We start from the raw sequence: 12,404 nt of genomic DNA on the forward strand, positions 1-12,404 counted from the left end.
CGCGACTGATATTTATGTTTAAAAAAAATCCAGACAGTTTTCCAAAATCAGAACAGTTTTCTTTACGTCAAGCAATACGACCCTATCACTAGGCACACTGTGTCATGGCGTCTCAAACATTCTCAACTCTATGTCCTAGTACTACGCAGGCGCAAGCAAGAACTGCGGCCAGTTTTGTGTACAAACAATCCGCTGCGCATAGTTTAAAAATAATAGTCCGACACACGCATGCCACCACTCGCGATGTCAGTTTAGCCCCGAGCGAGCATTTTGTCAAAATATTCCGATCGGGACAGGCTCAGGAGCTAGAGAGTTACGATCATTTAAGTAACGATCCAAGTGCTAAGCGTTGAACTAAGTGATACATTTCGAGCAACTCGCACTCTCACACGTGCACTTGATCTGCGACGGTGAAAAGTAAGCGCACCCGGTAGCCTTAGTCGGTCCCTGGCCTTATATAAGCAAAAAAGAATTCGCCGAGAGCGCCAAGGCGCGCATGCCTACAAGGTGTCAATTATTGCTGTTGTGAAACATTTGGACCCTAACGCTGTTTGGTGACGAATTTGCCGTAACAAAAAACCAGTTAAGACGCAAATCGGGGAATGCAGTGACCATATTACTTTTTTGCGGCCTTAAGTAAAATTTTGTAGTTTTTTAGGTGATTCAAGTGTTTGGGGCAAAATGTCCAAAAAGCTCCCCGTTCGCACACTCAGCGAACTGACGTTGGCGGAGCTGGCTGGTACGATTGTGGGCGCGATCGGTACCATGGTACAGACGAGCCATGCGTTCGGAATACCACCCGACTACACGCTGCTGATGGTGGAGATCAACTCGTACATGGACAATCTGGGTGCCACGAGCAACATCTACGAGGATCTGCTGCGTGTGATCCTCTGCTCTGACTCGCTCGAAGCTTCGATGCGCTTCTGCTGTCTGCAGATGCTGCTGAACGAGGGCGTCCAGTGTCTGGTGACGGAGATCTTTCCCCTCGCGTACTACGAGCGTATACTGCAGGTGATCGCGGCCCAGGGTCGTGGATTGCGCCAGCTAAACATGAAGGGTGTTTGGGTGAAGGAAGAGTGCATGTGCTACATGTTCGAGATTGTGAAGCGTTTGCCGCACCTGACCAAGCTGACCATCCCGCACATTGCGAACGATAACCTGCTGAAGCACATTGCCGACTATAGCAAGTGTATGAGACAGCTGGACATAAGCGGCGAAACGGACATTACGGAGATCGGTATTGAGTATCTGTGTTACGGGGAGTCCCGGAACTGTCTCACCTACGTAGATATTGGATCGCTCGGGGAGGAAAACATTTGCCATACCGATGTAGCACTGTTGCTGCAGAACCTTCCCAACCTAGCTACACTGCAGTCGTACTCGTTTGTTGGCCGTAGTTTGCAGTACATACTGGAGAAGAAGGAAGCGAGCTTCCAGTGCCGCTTGGTGTACGTGCACGACACGGAAACGGACGGGGCGACGCTGGATGCGATCGTACGTTCCTGTCCACGGTTGGAGCACATCTATCTGGACTCACCGGAGGCAGGTATACTGGAGAAGCTGCGATCGGTAAAGTTACGCCGGCTGAAGCTGTACAAGTTTAGCTCGTACGAGCTGGTGGACTTGATGGAGCACGTTGGCAAATCCCTTTACCACCTGACCGTGATCAAGGGCTATGGACCGCTGGAGATCGATCGGCTCGTACGCTCCTGTCCGAACTTGATCGATCTCGACTTTTACATGATGGATTCGTTGACGTTCACGGGCGACAATAGTTTCACGAACCTGCAAGGGTTGGAGATTTTGAGCAGTCCCATTCAGAAACCTAGCTTGCGTCGTTTCATCTGTCACACGACTACGTTGCGCCGGTTGGCGGTGGATGCGGTTACGTTCTCCGATGAGGACATCAGCTCGATGGTGATCGAGCATGACTTCTATCAGCTGGAGGACGTTTGGTTTACATCGGCACCGTACCTTTCAATCGCATCTGTGGAGGTAAGCTTTGGGGACGAAATTTGGAGATCTTCGCGAATTGTGACATTCATGGTCTGATTACTCTGGTAGATACTGATGGACCGTTGTCCGGAGCTGCAGAGCGTTGGCCAGCTGAGCGGATGGGCACTGACGCCCGACGACGTGACGCTGCTCCGTGGGATCCTGAAGAGTTGCAACTCCTCACTGGTACTGTCACCAGCAAGTATATTTCCTTAACAGGTTCTCCCGAAAACCTCCCCAAGCTCGATGACTCGATGGGAGACGTTCGTCTGCGTGTTTGTACTCACCGTTTACCATCGCTAACACCATGTTCCCCATGTTTGATTCTATTTTGTGTCCCGCACTGTTCGCCCATCTTGTCCCCCATCCTTTCATCCGCACCCGACCCGTCCCTTCTCCATCCCGACAGGTGCTCAGTCTGTACCAGCCCCGAAGGAAAGCTAGGCTCGCCGTTTCGAGGATCGTAGTGCGACGTGACTGATCGCTAGCTCATGCAATAAAGATCCGTCAATGTGTACTGTACTGCAAAACTATAATCTTAAGGCCTCGTTTCATCGGTCGATCGTGAGCACGCGTTCTTATGGGTTTTGTTTGTTTTTTGTTTTTTTCAATTTCGCAGATGATACAATCACTTTGAGGGCATACAGTTCGGTAAGGCTACTTCGAAAAAATGGTTGTGATCAAAATTGAATGATTGGAAAATTAAATTTTAAACCTTTACATCGTGCTGGTAAAACACAGCTCCACACCACAAAACAAAAAGAAAGTTTACATTGAAAACAATAAACACGTGTCCTTTTGTTTGAAAATTTTATCCATCCATCCATCCCCCTTTTGTTCTGACTGGTCTGTCGCGCTGTTGCGAATTATCGTTCATTATGTACTTCCCATTCCTGGCTCAAGACTGCAATTCGCACTGGTGAGAGGTTTGGCTGAGGTGTCTTGTGCTTCCTTTATTACGGCAGCTGATTGATTCGCAGTGGTGCTTTTGTTCCGCGCAATCGAGCGAACATAATCAGGTCGCTTCCCCGGCCCGGGTGTCCGGTACGTGCTGGGTAAGAACTGCATTGAGAAAACAAAGTGCATACGAAGGACAAACAGTTTAGCAATGGACGACAGAACGAAGACAACAGCGAGAGGAGAGAAGATTCTCGGCTGGATTCCTTGTTGGATTCCGCTTTGGAACGTTCCTTTTGGGAAGGATGATGAAGTAAACATGCGATGCGATGTGAACTCGAATCTGATCATGAGGCTCGCTCTTTCAACAAGTTGAACACCTGCCGTTGTGAGAAGCAACAAGGGTAAGCAATGTGAAACGGGTAATGTGAAGAAGTGGTCGAAGAAGAAGGAAAGTGGTCCATGCAACAGCACAGAGCACCGTACCGTTTGCTTGATCGGTTGCAAAGGAGAATAGTGTTGACGAATGGCAAAAGCTTTCAGATAAGTTGAGGACTGCAGGGTTCTTCAAATGCAATACGAAATTTGCAGTTTATTGAACTTTTAACAATTTTTATCCGGAAACACTTATTTCTTAACAATGATTTGCTGATGTTTTACTATGACAGAGCTGCTCTATTTTTGTACCTTTCTGTCCATACTTTATTCATAGCGGGGTGTCATGAATGTTTAGAGATATAATACTCAGTAGAATATATCACTACGGTTGATCAGAAAACATCGTCACTCAGAACATCTGGGGCGACGGTCACAGTTGGGACTATCTTCATCTTCGTCTTAGGCAATAAAGCGTCAGGCCTGATGAATGTCGGCCTGATGTTTCTGACTTCTTTGCTTTGGTTATATACCCTTAGTCAGTCCTGTGTCAGTCATCTGGACTGCCCAGATAATAGCTCATAATATGGTTGGAAGAATATTTTTCTGGAAGATATCCAGAAGCATTTTTGGCCCCATATTTATTAAATAACAATGGAGATTTACGGTTACCTCACATTCGTGCTCGCTAATTGTCTCGCATTATAATCGTAGGGCTTCGGTGGGTCGGTCATGTCATGAGAAAGATACCGGACGACCTAGTCTTCTTGGGACGTTCACATGGACTGAGGAGGCCTGGTACGTCCAAACTGAGATAGAGTGGTGGTGGAGGCAGACGACGATGCTCGAGGACTTCTAAGCGATATCGAGGAAATCTGTAGTGAGCTAAGAGCGCTAAATAAAAAAGAGAATTAGATGGAATATTGTTCTTGATTGTATTGATACTTCTGTTACTGTCGAATGACATCTGAATCGGTCTCTCGTAGCAAGTACTGATCATCATTTCATTCGGCTGGTTCTGACTGTTGTCCATATAGCGTTTGCGTGTTCAGCCAAGGGCACATAATTAACGACTTGTTGTGTCAAGCGCTGCCGAGCTTTCATCGCAAGTCCAAACCGTAAAGTGCTGGTTAACAATGAAGGCAATTACAGCCAAAAGTAAAATGCACTCGCTCATTTCGGAAGCTTGCCCAACCCTGCAACGTCTCGAAGAACGCCACAAAAGCGGTTCAATATGGTCTGCATCGGTTCCGTTTAGCGAACCATTAAACCACGTTAGTAAACAGGAATTGCAACTGACTGCAAACAGTAATAAAACCCAGCTGCACCCAGATGCATTTTAAGTTTTCGAGCCACGGTCTCCTACCGAGTCCGAGCTTCTTCGGACGCGTTATCGTGAGCTAGCAGGATTCTTCGCTTTCTAGCACAACCACAGTCAGGGCCATTGGGGACAACGTTGGCGCTTGGTTCTTCTCAACCCACCTAGCAGCCGTTAACGCTGCTTTTGCTGCGGAAAGTACGGAACGGAAACATTTGTTTTCTTCCGGCAAGGTCCCACCGCTCCCGGGAGGTTTGGAACGTATTCTGGAAGCTTCAATCTTCGCAGCTTGCGCCAGCACCATTCGCACGCTGCTGGAAAAGCGCCAAAGAAAAACCTCATAATAAATTTCTGCACAAAGTTTTCCTTTGTCAGTTAGGATTACCTGCCTGCATGTAGCATACTCCACGCTGAATATTGGGGGTGTCGGGTGGCCTTGAACTAGTTGTGTGTGCGTGAGAATTTGAAGAAACTAACCGACAGAACTGGACCAACGCTGGCTCGGGAGGGAAAAAAGCAAATCAAACAAGCTTAAATGAAATATCCGCGCACAGATCACCCAAGACACGGTTTGGAGCGCGGAGAAGCAATTAAGAAGTACGGAATCGAACGCAAACGCTCCGTGGAGGGTAAGATTTATGAAACCGAACCGAACTCCCCCCTCCCGGACTTCCCGACAATTTATTCGCTCGCGTGGTGAAATAGCTGAAGAGCGCGCTGTATAAATTATAGCAAAACCCCAACGAAGGAAGCTGAGCGCCCATTTCGATCCGCAAGACTGTAGCTTGAAGCACTTGAATGTCAGTAGGAATTCATTATGCGCTACGCTGCAAGCCGATACACCTTTCATACACTCGTTCGTCTTCAAATGACCCAAATTCCAAGGAGCAGTGTTCAAGTATCACCAAAACGGTTCGTTATAATTTATCGCTCCGCGCACATGATTGACAGTCATCCATCGGTGCTGCTGTAGGGTTCTCCAAAAATGCCACCTGTACCGGTGGCAGTTTTGGGGGTTGCCTCGCGGCGGCCAAGAACCTGCCCGATGGGATGTAACTGGCACAATGTACTCTCTGGCGACCATCAGATGTCTAAGCCCGGAAAGGTCACACAGGCCGGTACGTGAACCATAGCGAAGCGAAGACCTTGCTTGCACCTTGGTGCTCTTAGATGTCCAAATATTTGGGCAACGGTCTGACGTCTCTAATATGCCGCCATGAGATCGGAGATGAAGGTGGTAATCTGCGGCTGCGGTAACTACCACCACGAGCTGCCTGATCCAGTACAGCATTACCTTTCGCGATCACCACCGCGATCGCTGGAACGATTCGGCTGGTGGAAACTGAGAGTGGTGAAACATAATTTTGTAAATTACACCGCTGAGCTATACCGCCGTCGGCTTTTTGTTGTTTCCCTCGCTGCAATGCAATCCGGCACGGCCGTTGCAACTGTGGTCAAAACGTTGCCGTTATACAACCGATCGCTTGATGAATCATAAAAAAAGAAAAAAACAACCACCCGTAAAAGTGAGTAATAATAAATGAGAAAATCAACCACCATACGAGCGTATCCACAGCTGTACCAAGCGAGCGTATCCACAGCTGTACTTGGAAGATGCAGCCCGTGGATGCTGTCGGGCGATGAAGCAATGTGTGGCCACTCGTGGCGTGTTGGGTTTAAAGATATCGAAGTCGGTGCCTATCTGCGCTTGATTCGGTGTGATGGAGAGTGAGCGTCACAGTTTTGATGCTTTTTATGGCTGACCGATTAGGGTTCAAAACTCTTGGTGCCGGGTTTTGCGGAATTGAGAAGTTGAGCAAGGCCACCTCAAAGGCGAAGGGTGAACTGTCCGTTTTCAGCTGAAGCTAATCTTGCCGTTATGGCAGATTCACACGAAGCGCCCATCTTGAGGCGGTTTCGAAAGACATCGGGCACCCCAAAAAACGTGATCTCGTTCAAAGCTGGACAGTGCATCAGCGTCGTCGATACATTTTGAGCTCGTACTGCAGAGCTGCAGTTGAAGTAGGTGCGTTGCGTCCAGTTTTGTCGATCAACGGTATCGAAAAATCGTTTCTTCAACAGAAACAGGTCTTCGCAATTCACCTCCAATGGAGTGTTGCCTTTGGGGCATGGCTTTTGTGTACCCGTGCAAAGCTTTCTCGGTCGCGTTCATTCTTCAGGTCCAGATCACTATCTCCCTTCTCCATGACTCACCAATTATCGCGTTCGGTTCGGTGCCCAGCTTTTCTTCGCTCACACACACACACGGACCCACGGATGGACCATCGAAGAACAAAGCATTAGAATGCTAGGGCATAACGTTCCTCCCCCATTTCCAGCAGTGACCGGACGACTTCTTGTCGGTTCGGGAAGACGTTCGCCGCAAAACGATGAACATCCAAACGCAAAAGAAAGGGGAGTTCAACGATCTTGGGGGATTGGCTTGGTTGGGTTTTTGGTGTACAGTCTCGGACGCTGCTGGTCGTGATCATTGGGGTTTGATATCGGGATGTGGCGACCACCCTTTTGCCACGGTGGTCCCCGGTAATTGGGGGTACACGGTAATAATCGGTTGATTGTGTCGGGATGGGGGGCCTTTTGTTGTAAGGGCTTCAGGGTTCTACCGTCCATTTGATTTGGAAGATCTAGAAGCTTTGCGGTAAGATGGACCGGATAGTGAGACAAAAGCTCGGAGGTTTCTTGGATCGATTATCGGGAAAACAATCGATTCCGGGGCCATTTTGATCGACTGACGATTGGGGTCAGATGTTGGACTTCAACGATTATCTCAAGATTTACTGAAAAATCCAGTTCATTGTTCCTTGACAGTTGTCTGAAGCTCGAGTCTCCCATATTTAAAATTCCTAACAATTTATTGCTTGGAATCAATATTCATTTATGGATCATGAGATGATTTCAACCATATTGAAACAAATTATGTTGCTGCTTAACACCTTCCATAAAAAAAGAACCCATACTTGGTCGAAACACGCCGGAAGCCTTTACGTTTACGAACACGTTTCATGCATCGCCGAACTTTAAACTTCCCAAAAACACAACGACTCACAACAACCAGAAAACCAGTTGCTTTACGATACGGCAAAGCGTGCTCGACGCCGATCGCAGGTACGGCCGAAAGGTTCAACAGTCTTCAAGAAGGTTGTAAACAGTTTAGAGCGCAACAAGATTAACTAACCGACCGAAAGCCTTTAACCAAACAGCCTTCAAAAAGCAACGTGCGTTTGAATTGTAGGAAGAGCGAAGGTTCTGGCCGTATCTGACCGGTGCTGTCTTGCTCTTCCTGCTGACTCGCCATTCGCAAATCGGCAGCATCCTAAACACGTCCATAGCTACCTGCCGAAGATTAGGCAGCTGGCGGGAGGAAAACCTTGATTCTTGCACCATCACAGTGGGAATCCTAGGTGTTCCATTGGTCGGGGCGAACTGGCGAACGGCAGACGGCAGGAAGGTATCGCCGAGGCCGATGTGGTATGAATCAGTTCGCACGGTTTTTGCTTCATGCTTCTTTTCGGGCATGTACAGGGGTTTTGCTTCATTCCGGTGTGGCATTAAATTATCGTTGTTATTTATGTAATAGTTTATGAAATTTGTGGTGAAGCTTACGGACTTTTTTGGTTATGAAATTTGATTTAAAGTTTTTGCTCAGAATGCTGGAGTGTACTTTTTGGCAAAATGGCTTCAAAATGGATGGATTAAAAAATTCAAAATATGGGAAAATATGAAAGATTTAAACATACGATAATATCCTCTGTCAAAATATTGAAAAAATAAGAAATATTTTTATGAAACATAAAATATTATAATTTCTGCGATCAAATCCCACCCGGACCGCCTCCCCGTACGCAGGACTGCCTATCCATCTACGAGTTAAATCTAGTTAAGTAAAGCCGGAAGTTAAGAAGGCCGAAGCCCTTCGGGGTTGTAGTATCAAAGAAGAAGAAGTTTATTATGATTAGTAGCTCTAGACAGCATCTTTTGGTATGTATATTGATTTTTTATTTAAATTTTATCTTGTGTAAGCAACACCAGGCTGCTTTTAATGAATAAAAAAAATATCTTAACAGCTTAACTTCCTATATCAATTTTGTTTACGTACAAAAATTAACTATTCATTGATTATGAACAAAAAAAATGGATATAAAGTGAAGAATTTATGTAAATTTAACAATTAGAGTTTTTGTTTATAACAAAGCTATAAACAGCTATAACAAAAATATCAAAAGCGGATGCCCAAAACTATTTTATTTGAATTTTGAATTTTAGGAATAATCCTATTTATTTATTAATTATTACGGACAGACGTCGTATTGTCAGGAATAATCTTATGTTATTGTTTAATATCATAAGATGGGATTGGCCATTGAAAAAAAAAACACAAAGACACATTATAAATTATAGAAAGATTGTCTTCGGACATTTTTTATTTCAGTTTTACTTAAAAAACGCGTTCATTTTATTTTACTTTGGTTGTACCTATGTTTTTGATATCTATATTATCTATATTATAAAACAAGATGCTATTATTCTATGGTCGATCACTGTATACAGTGAATCTTATTTGTTAACTTCTTATTCAATAGTTGCTAGGCTGCCATTGATCATTTCAATTTATTTAAATACCAGTTTTAATCGTTCATAATATTAAAATATGCATTGTGAAAGAATAACTTGAAACTATCCAAACAGTTTGGCTGCTATAAGTTGATTTATAATTAAAAATTTTTTTGATCGTAGATTGTTTATTTCTATTATTTTGATTTATTTTTCGGGAAATATTAGAGCTCTTTAAACTATTAAATGTATCAGGTGTACTCTCTTTCCAAGAATGGGTTTAATTTGGACCACTATAAACATCTGTATCCTCTTCAAGTTCGTGTTATTGTTTTCTTCTATAATATTATCAACTTGATTTTCTTTAAAAAATCTCTATAATTATTAAATGATATGATTTTAATTATAAAAAAATCGATTTGAAATAATTGCAAAATAGGAATTACTTCACATAATTTTACTAAATACTTGAAAACATAAAATAAATATTATGTAGTATTAAAAAAAGTGAGAAAACACACTTCATCCAAGAGAAGAAACCCTTTAAGCCACCGCTTCCACACGCACACAGCTGAACCAAAATTGCCCTGTGCGTTCGCGCACCCAGTACGAGAGCGCGAGCGGGTTGAGTAAGTAAAGCAAGAGCTTCGGAAGCGAGGAAACCTTCCTGCAAAGTAGGCAATGACCGTACACCGCAGTAGTGACTGCGTCGATCGAGGTGTGTTTTCAATGGGGAGTTGCTATTTTTTGTGTTCAATGGGGGGATGATTGGGTTGGGTGGTTGGGGTTGAACATGGGAGGGGGAAACAAGAAAGTAGCGGTGCGGGCGGGATTAGATCGCACTGGCCCGGTAAGCTGTGCAGTCGTGTGCGTGTGTGCTCAACAGGTCACCTCAGAGAGATGAAGGGAAAGAGAGAGAGAGAGCGCGCGATAGACCAAGTGGCGAGAGAGCAGTACGTGCTGTTGTTGGGCTGGCAGCGCAGGTCTTTTTCTTAGTTTCTCCCCATCGCTCAACGGCGCAGGTCTGCTGCGTGTTCGGTGCGTTTTCCGTGCGTGCGTTTTCACCGTGCTGTTTTCGCGGTTTTGTCGAAGCTTTACCTGTACTCTTTTCAGAGGCCGGAGTGTGTGTTTGTGTTAAGGTGCTCTGGAGGTTAGTGAAAACTGTTCACGAAAAGTTTCACGTGTAAGAACCACCCCACAAATTTAGGGGTGAAATTGGTGTGTTGATGCATCGTGATTTGGCCGTTCTTTGGTGTGAGCTGGTAGCGTTTGAGGTGACCGTGTTGGACCTTTGTACCTGTGTGTGGAGGTTTTCGCTTGCTTAACCTCCCTCATCGTGCGGTGCGCATGTGTGTGGTGCTGTGAGCTTTGGGGCAGACTTTGGGGCTGCATTACTGCAGTGTGGTGTGGAGAAGCCAGCAAAGCTTCGGCAGCTCGCTGTGTGTGTGTGTGTTCCATTTTATCGGACTTTTTCGTTCGGTTTGTTCCATTCCGGACACTCGTTTGGAACAGCGAGACCTGGCGGAACGTGTGTGATCTTGTTACCGTGCCACATCTCTCGCTCTTGTTGCTCCTTCTCTTGTTGGTGCTTCTGCTGCCAATGATGATGATGCTGCTGCTTCTGCTGTTTATGTTTTAGCTTCAACTTCTTCTCTTTCTTCTTCTGCACCTTTCTTGTTATCATGTCTTTGCTTTATCTTACTGCGTCCGCTTGCTATTCTTTTGTTTCTATTTCACTGTTTTTTCCCTTTCGACCGCTCTGTGTTTCGCTTCTTACCTTTTAATGTTGAATTCTTCGATGCTCATTTTCTAACATGTTCTTGGTTTGTTTTTTGTCCTACCCCCTCTTTTCTCTATCTCATTTTCTCTCTTTTCGTTACCGAAGAGGAAGACTAACAAGTTCCTAGTGTTGTTGTTTTTCTTCGCCTTTTTCTGCGTTGCTTCCACTTTTCAGGTTCCCTTATTTCTTACCTTTTCAAGATCATTTTCCTGTCCTGCCGCACACGGTTTACTGCTATTTGGGCCAGATTTTCTGTTTTTCCTTTTTTTCTCGATCCCCTTCTATTCATGTGCGCTTTGATTTCACCGTAGGGTTTTTGCTGCTGCTGTTACTGCCTTCTTCTTAATGCGCTTTTATTTTGTTTCGATGCCTCATTCCACTCTTTCGAGCCGGCTGATGCATTTAAAATTTATCTTCTTACCTTTCTTTCTCTTCTCTTTGTTGATTTGGGTGTTTCGGCTTTTTTTCCATCTCGAAGCTTCGCCCGAAAGGTGCAAAGTGAATGTAGAATTTTCTTGGAAAACGCCGTAAAATATGCATCTGCTGCGGGTTTCGAATCCGGGCGATGCTCAAAATATGCAACAGTGCGGCGAGAAGGAAGAAACAAAACCTTCGAAGGACAAGTGATTGATTGGTAGCTTGGAAATAATTCAGATTCATTCATCAATCGTGCAAAAAACGCGTCCGTTTCCCCTGTGGCCTGTCGGGAAAGAAACAAAGATAAGACAGGAAATGAGCTTTCCACCCTCGTACATCCTTCGAATTCAAGGGTTTCGCTTCCCTCGTTGATCTTTGTTTGCCGTGTGCGAAGATTCCCCATTCGCTGTAGAGGAATACTAATTTTGTCCCACGGCATAGGTCCTCGTTTGCTCGATGCACCGTCAGCTGTCCGCTGCTACCACAGGAGGGTTCGGTTTTTCGATTCTGTGGGAAAAAAGGGGAAATGCGTCGAAGCTCACCGAACCGTGCGTGTGTGTTTTTTTATCTTTCCACGTCTACACGGGGTGGGAAAATTGAAGCCGTCCCGAAATTCGAATGTGCCCAACTGTGCTCAGTAAAGTTATTCGCTAGGGGTGCCTGTGTGTTTGATCGTGTCCGCTCATCAAATGCATCGGCACACACACTAATGAGGGAGAAGTTGTTTGGGTTTTATTTTGGTTTGAAGATATGGCCTATGGGGACTGCAAACCACCAGCAGACGGAGACGTCATTATTGCACACACGGGCGACGGCAGCCATTTGTCTGGGTGTAAAGAGTTGTCAGATAAGCGAGCGAGTCGGTCCCTCCCTGTTTTACCTGTTATCAGTTTTGCAACAGCCCCCGGACAAGCTCCCCCGGGTGAGACAGGCAGCCGAACATGCCATCAACGCTTCCAAACTGAACATCCATTTAAACTGCTCACCGCCGTTTTGGAGAAGTGTGCGACAGACACTTGGCAGTGGCGTCCGTGTATCACACTTTGT

At 45.5% G+C, this 12,404-nt stretch overlaps 2 protein-coding genes across 8 annotated transcripts in view; both read left to right on the plus strand.

Moving 5' to 3' along the window:
• The first annotated feature begins 200 nt into the window (after window positions 1-200).
• Window positions 201-2,812, plus strand: LOC118502711. Of its 5 annotated transcripts, none has more exons than XM_036035262.1 (4): window positions 201-417; window positions 659-1,998; window positions 2,068-2,184; window positions 2,618-2,812. In XM_036035262.1, the coding sequence occupies exons 2-4, from the start codon at window positions 682-684 to the stop codon at window positions 2,633-2,635; spliced, it is 1,452 nt and encodes a 483-aa protein (XP_035891155.1). In that variant the 5' UTR covers window positions 201-417; window positions 659-681; the 3' UTR covers window positions 2,636-2,812. The 5 variants fall into 5 exon arrangements, with proteins under 5 accessions (XP_035891155.1, XP_035891154.1, XP_035891151.1 ...); XM_036035261.1 differs by having other exon boundaries at window positions 205-417; window positions 651-1,998; XM_036035258.1 differs by lacking the exon at window positions 2,618-2,812 and adding an exon at window positions 2,408-2,528 and having other exon boundaries at window positions 205-582.
• Window positions 2,813-9,779: 6,967 nt separating this feature from the next.
• The window catches only part of LOC118502710, a 48,149-nt gene continuing 45,524 nt past the window's right edge, over window positions 9,780-12,404 (plus strand). Inside the window, exon 1 of one of the 3 annotated variants that reach the window (XM_036035257.1) lies at window positions 9,780-9,878. The gene's annotated coding sequence lies outside the window, so the exon portion shown is untranslated. Of the gene's footprint in view, window positions 9,879-10,148; window positions 10,344-12,404 lie in introns of those variants that run through there. The other 2 variants (XM_036035256.1, XM_036035255.1) reach the window with 2 other exon arrangements.

Source organism: Anopheles stephensi, chromosome 2 (genome assembly GCF_013141755.1).
Source record: "Anopheles stephensi strain Indian chromosome 2, UCI_ANSTEP_V1.0, whole genome shotgun sequence".
NCBI lineage: Eukaryota > Metazoa > Arthropoda > Insecta > Diptera > Culicidae > Anopheles > Anopheles stephensi.

What these genes read in the sequence shown, in the direction of transcription:
- LOC118502711 (XM_036035258.1), top strand. Translation starts at nt 682, where the DNA reads ATGTCCAAAAAGCTCCCCGTTCGCACACTCAGCGAACTGACGTTGGCG. An exon ending in TTTCAATCGCATCTGTGGAG is followed by an intron (nt 1,999 to 2,067) that starts GTAAGCTTTGGG and finishes TTACTCTGGTAG; the next exon opens with ATACTGATGGACCGTTGTCC. An exon ending in AGAGTTGCAACTCCTCACTG is followed by an intron (nt 2,185 to 2,407) that starts GTACTGTCACCA and finishes CCATCCCGACAG; the next exon opens with GTGCTCAGTCTGTACCAGCC.